This window comes from Antechinus flavipes, chromosome 1, assembly GCF_016432865.1.
Source record: "Antechinus flavipes isolate AdamAnt ecotype Samford, QLD, Australia chromosome 1, AdamAnt_v2, whole genome shotgun sequence".
NCBI classification, from domain to species: Eukaryota; Metazoa; Chordata; class Mammalia; order Dasyuromorphia; family Dasyuridae; genus Antechinus; species Antechinus flavipes.
This window is the reverse complement of record NC_067398.1, coordinates 578,925,498-578,930,832: the sequence shown is the minus strand read 5'-3', so window position 1 is coordinate 578,930,832 and position 5,335 is coordinate 578,925,498. Positions and strand designations below refer to the sequence as shown.

General features: G+C 43.7%; 1 protein-coding gene across 1 annotated transcript; it reads left to right on the top strand.

Annotated features, from left to right (window-relative positions):
• Positions 1–3,679: 3,679 nt before the first annotated feature.
• On the top strand, positions 3,680–4,450 carry LOC127547441 (THO complex subunit 4-like). Its single transcript, XM_051974371.1, has one exon. It carries the CDS (start codon positions 3,689–3,691, stop codon positions 4,448–4,450), a length of 762 nt encoding a protein of 253 aa, XP_051830331.1. The 5' UTR covers positions 3,680–3,688.
• Positions 4,451–5,335: the final 885 nt, after the last annotated feature.

Sequence of the window (5,335 nt, the reverse complement as noted above, 5' to 3'; positions counted from 1 at the left end):
AATCCCTATACATAACAGACTAGTACAGTAGCATTTCCTACAAATCCCTCAAACAAAAAAGCAATAATTACACAGCTTTAACAAATCCCAACCCAAATCTGAAACACACAGTAATAGATGATCCAGGCAAGGTGTAACAGTCAGTCATCAACCACTCCCAGAGTCCCTTATATCAGTCCAAAGTGCAGTAGATGCAGGGTCCAGTCCATCATCTCATTTAAAACTGCTGCTTCAGGCTGTGAAGTGATAGGAGGCTCTCATTCCTTTCAGAGTGGGTGCCTCATGCTGACAATCAAAGCTGATCAATGCTGATCCAGGTTCCAGAAGCAAGCCAATATCTGTAATTTGACCAAAATCTAGAACAAAAATGCAAATCTAACAAAAAAAGATTAGATCAGCCTCAGATAGAAAGACTCAGTTCACCAGCTTGCTGCAAAATATGAGGAGGCCAAAATCAATTGGCCAGCAGTTTCCTATGTGAAGAGATGAGTTTGCTTTACATGCCAAGCAAATGGGTGCAGTCCTAAGTTGTAACATCAGTGAGGTCTCACAGACCCCTGTTAATTGTCCTCTTATCATGTAGAAACCTTCAAGAAACAAAACACAAATATCCAGTAACAGACAGATGACCAGGGGAAATACAAGGGCAATTCAAGTTGCACATGTTACAAAGAAGGCTCAGAACCTCAAAGAGATAATCCTGATACACTGGTCACAATTTTTCAAATTTTGCTCTAAGCACACAAAAGTTTCTTAAGGACTTGAAAAGACACCCACCTTCTGGACCTTACCTTACTCCCCAAAGCCAAAACTTTAGAAGGAGCATCTGAAAACATGTAAAACACTCTACCTTTCTGTGTGTCTGTGTCTGTCTGTCTCTCTCCCATCCAGGGCCTCTTATTCCTATCTTGACTGGGAATCTTAGAAAAGCAAAGGAGAAATAAGAAAGAGATCGGAAAGAAAGAATCAAAGCATTGGTGTGAAGTTGTCTGGAGATGACTGAGAGTGAATACCTATGTTAGAGGTCTTAGGGTGATAAAGGGCACACTCCCAGAACTCAGAAAGCCATACCATTAAGCTGGTGATAACCAGAAAGAATGCTGGTTCTTTTCTTTTAAGACAACAGAAAAGTTGAGGTGGAGAGGCAAGGAAGAACAGGCAGGAAATTATGGAAAAGGAGCAAATACCTCCCTGGAGCAAATGTGTGAGGGAAAAATATATAAGGCAGGCATTTCTCAAGCGTTTTTAAGATAAAAATTGTTGGGATTTTTAAAAGTATGCCTTTCTAAAAATCAGGCAAAAATAATGGCAAACTATAGAGACGTTACAAAAAGTGAATGGGTGATACAAGAAACACATCGGGCTGGGTCTAATTCCAAAAAAATTCTTTTTTTGTTCCTTTTCACTTAGTACCTGTCACTGGTTTTGTTGGTTTTCCTTCAAGGTCCATCTGTGTAACATAAAAAGATTGTAGAGGGTAAAGCTGCCCTGAAAAAACTGCCTACTCACCCACGGGGATTGCTGAAACGTTGCTGAAAGCAAACGTTTTGTTTTGGCTGTTGTTTATATCATAGATTTAATGAGAAACGCGAACTTGGTTTGTTCATTCCTCCTTGAACTTCAAGTGCTTATTAGCAGAGCATCTCTGCTAAATCTCTTAGCTGAGAATCTTGCTTTATATTGCACTAAAAATTGAGATTATTTGCTGAGCACTCTCTCTTCTTCCCTCCTACACACCTTCACTTCTCTTCCTCCTCCTTCATCCATTTCACAGGAAGAGTAGTCCCTCTTATTGCCAAGGCAAATCCCTCCACAAACACCATTCATGCCATTTCATCCCATTTTCTTCGGCAGAATGTCCCTTCTATCATTCCCACTTTCTCACTAATCTTCAGTCACTCCCTACTGGTTACTTCCCTATGTATGCTTACAAATATGCTCATGTCTCCTCCATCCTGGACAGCTATGCATATATATGTCTCCTCTCCTTGGTGACTAAAGTCCTTGAGAAAATTATCTACAACAGGTGCCTCCACTTCCTTATTGTACATTTTGAACCACATAACTCATAGATATCTTATTTTTAATATATCCTTAATTGTACTCAATGTTTTCCCCAAACCATGTATTCTTCCTAATTTTCCTATTACTGTTCAACATAATTCCACCCACCTAATCACCCATGCTCTCCATCTAAGTATCATCTTCAATTCTTCACTCTTTCTCACCCTTCTCCCCCTACCTCTTATCTAATTTGCTGCCAATTTTACCTTTATGGCATTTCCTCTCCAGTTCTCCTGTGAGTCCCATGGCTCTACCCATGATCAGTGCAGACTCTCATCAATAACACTTGGCCTACGTCGTCTCTCCCCATTCCAATCCACCTTCATTCAGCCACTGTAGAAGGCTGCAGATAGTGGGGGAATTCTGGGTGGAATATAAGACCCTTCACCCCAGAGGGAACCTGCTGAAAATGTCTGCTTCGGCTCCCCATTTCCCCTGAGGGCTTGTGGTATTTAAGGGGGCTGTGACAATCTGTGTTGTGCTTGAAGCAGAGTGATAACAGGTGACAAACTACAGACAATACCAAGTTGTTTATGTGGTCCCTCATGCACAGTATATACTTAGCACATATGCAGTGATGCTTTGGTTATATAGGGGTACACACTCTAGATCCCCACTGCTAATAAAGTCACAAATCGCTCACACACATATCAACACAAGAATATGTATATATATATATATATATATATATATATATCTATGTATATAGGGTCATAGGTGGGTTTGTATGCATTTGTATGTGTATACCTTAGCAAACCTAGAAAGAAATGTCCCATTAAGTTGTCAAAAGGGTAAATGAATGAATATATTTCACAAGAAATCTATGGGCTGAAACACCTAAATAATCAAGTTGGGAAACTCTTATTTTGAAATACTATTATCCTAGGATCTAATGAAAAAGAAAGTCAAAGAGCATTCTGGAAGAATAAAGCACCCAGCCACAAAAGGGAAATAAGGAAAACCAAGAAAACATTGTATACAATAGCAGCAATATTGTTTTAAGAATGACTTTGAGAAAATATCATTTTGATTATCATCAAGATTCAAATCAAATAGAAAAGACCTATGAAGAAAGTCGTTGTCTGCATCCAAAGAAAGAAATGGTAAATGGAAGTATGTAGCAAATAAATGGACATAGATATGTGTAAAGGGCAGGAACTCTGGAGAAACATACTTAAGCCTCAGTATGGTTGGTTTAACCCTACAACAAGGTGTTAACTCAGTGGGAGCGATGATATAATGGTTATCTAGTTGACAAGTCCTTAGTACTTAGTAGAGTTCTCCGAGTTGACACCTGTTCTACAGGATTCACACCTACAATGATGTACTTCTACTAGAGTATATAAGAGCTAAGAGGTCTGGGAGGAAGCACAAAGGCAAAGCTCCAGAGCCTCCTGGTGGCTGACCTGTCTCCTTCACTCCTCTGCTGAGCCTAGAGAGACAACTGAACATTACATAAACGTATCTGTTTATATATATAAATATATAGGTTTGTGTCTGATAGTTGCCACCTCTAGAGTGGAGCGGAGAAGAAAAGAACAAAATCAAAGGACTGTTAGATTTTTTTTTTTTTTTAATATCTCGTCATTATTGTTCGTGCCGAGCCGCCAATTCTGCGCCCGCCATGACCGACAAGATGGACATGTCCCTGGACGACATCATTAAACTCAACAGGAGCCAGCGTGGCGGATGCGGCGGGGACCGGGACCGAGACCGAGGTCGGGCTGGAGCCCAGGGCGGCCGCGACGGCGGAGACGCGCAGGAGGCAGCCCGCTTAAGCCGAGGCGGGGGCCCCATCCGGAACAGACGGACCATGGCCCGCGGAGACGCCCGGGGCAGCCGCAGGAACCGACCCGCGCCCTACAGCCGACCCAAGAGGCTTCCACACAAGAGGCGGCCCGATGACGTGTTCCCCAGTGACTTTGGAGGCGGGCTCGCACTTGAAACCGGGACCAAGTTGCTGATCTCCAATCTGGATTTCGGGGTCTCGGATGCCGACATTCAGCAACTCTTTGCTGCATTTGGAACTCTGAAGAAGGCAGCTGTGCATTATGATCGGTCCGGCGGAAGCTTAGGAACAGCAGATGTTCACTTTGAGCGAAAAGCCGATGCTCTGAAGGCCATGAAACACTATGATGGTGTCACCATGAACGTCCAGCTTGTTCTAGCACAGACTCGGAAACAACGAAGGGCCGCCCGGAGGGTAAATAGAGGTGGAATGACCCGAACCCGTGGCTCTGGAGGCGGCACCCGGAGAGGCGGCCCTGGACGCAAGCGAGGACCACAAGCAGGGGCTGGAAGAAATTCCAAACAACAGCTTTCCAGAGAAGAACTAGATGCCCAACTGGATGCTTATAAAGCCATGATTGAATTCGAGTTAAACTAGCCAGCATATTCCCTGCATGGAACAGGACTCACGATTCTGCTTCTTTCCCCTTTTTGCTGGAAGAGGACTGTGGCTCCGATATGCTTTCCGATAGCTTTGACTATGTAGGAGGCCGGAGGAAAGGAGCTGTTCTCCTCTTTCCCTTACTTGTTGGTCTGGGAATAACGGGAGTTGGAGGCTCAGCAGGACTAGGAGTGGCTGTCCATTCCTACACTAGACTTTCAAACCAACTGACTGACAATGTTCAGGCCCTCTCCAGTGCTATCAATGACCTCCAGGATCAGATCGATAGTTTAGTTGAAGTGGTTTAGCAAAACAGACCAGACCTGGACTTCCTCACTGCCAAGCACGGAGGGATGTGCTTAGCCCTCCAGGAACTCTATTGCTTCTGTGCAAACAAATCTGATATTAGAAGGGACAAAACTAGGAGACTCCAGGAAGATTGGATTAAGGGGCGCCAAGAACTGTCTCATAACGCTCTTTGGAGTGGGTTCCATGGAATCCTCCCTTCTCTTCTTCCCTTCCTTGGGCCCTTAATTGGCTTTCTTTTCCTTTGGTCTTTTGGACCCTGGGCCTTCTGGAAATTTACATCCTTTGTCAAATCCCGAATAGATAGTGCACTGGCAAAACCCAGCGACATACACTCTCACCGCCTTGAGACTGGTGATGACCCCCTTGATACTCATATGAGCAATCAAAATTTCTGAAAAACATCGAGACCTGGTTAGCCAATGACGGGTAAGATTCCTCAAGGATTAGCCAACCTAAGCCAGGAAGAGCTGTTTTTGTACATCCTTCCTATGACGGGTAAGGCTTCTCCCCATAGGGACAACCTAAGCCAGGCACAGGTCGGGAAATGAAAAATTCTATACTGGATGCTCTTTA

Bases quoted from the DNA above. Each gene is read 5' to 3' on its own strand.
- LOC127547441 (XM_051974371.1), top strand. From the start codon at position 3,689: ATGACCGACAAGATGGACATGTCCCTGGACGACATCATTAAACTCAAC.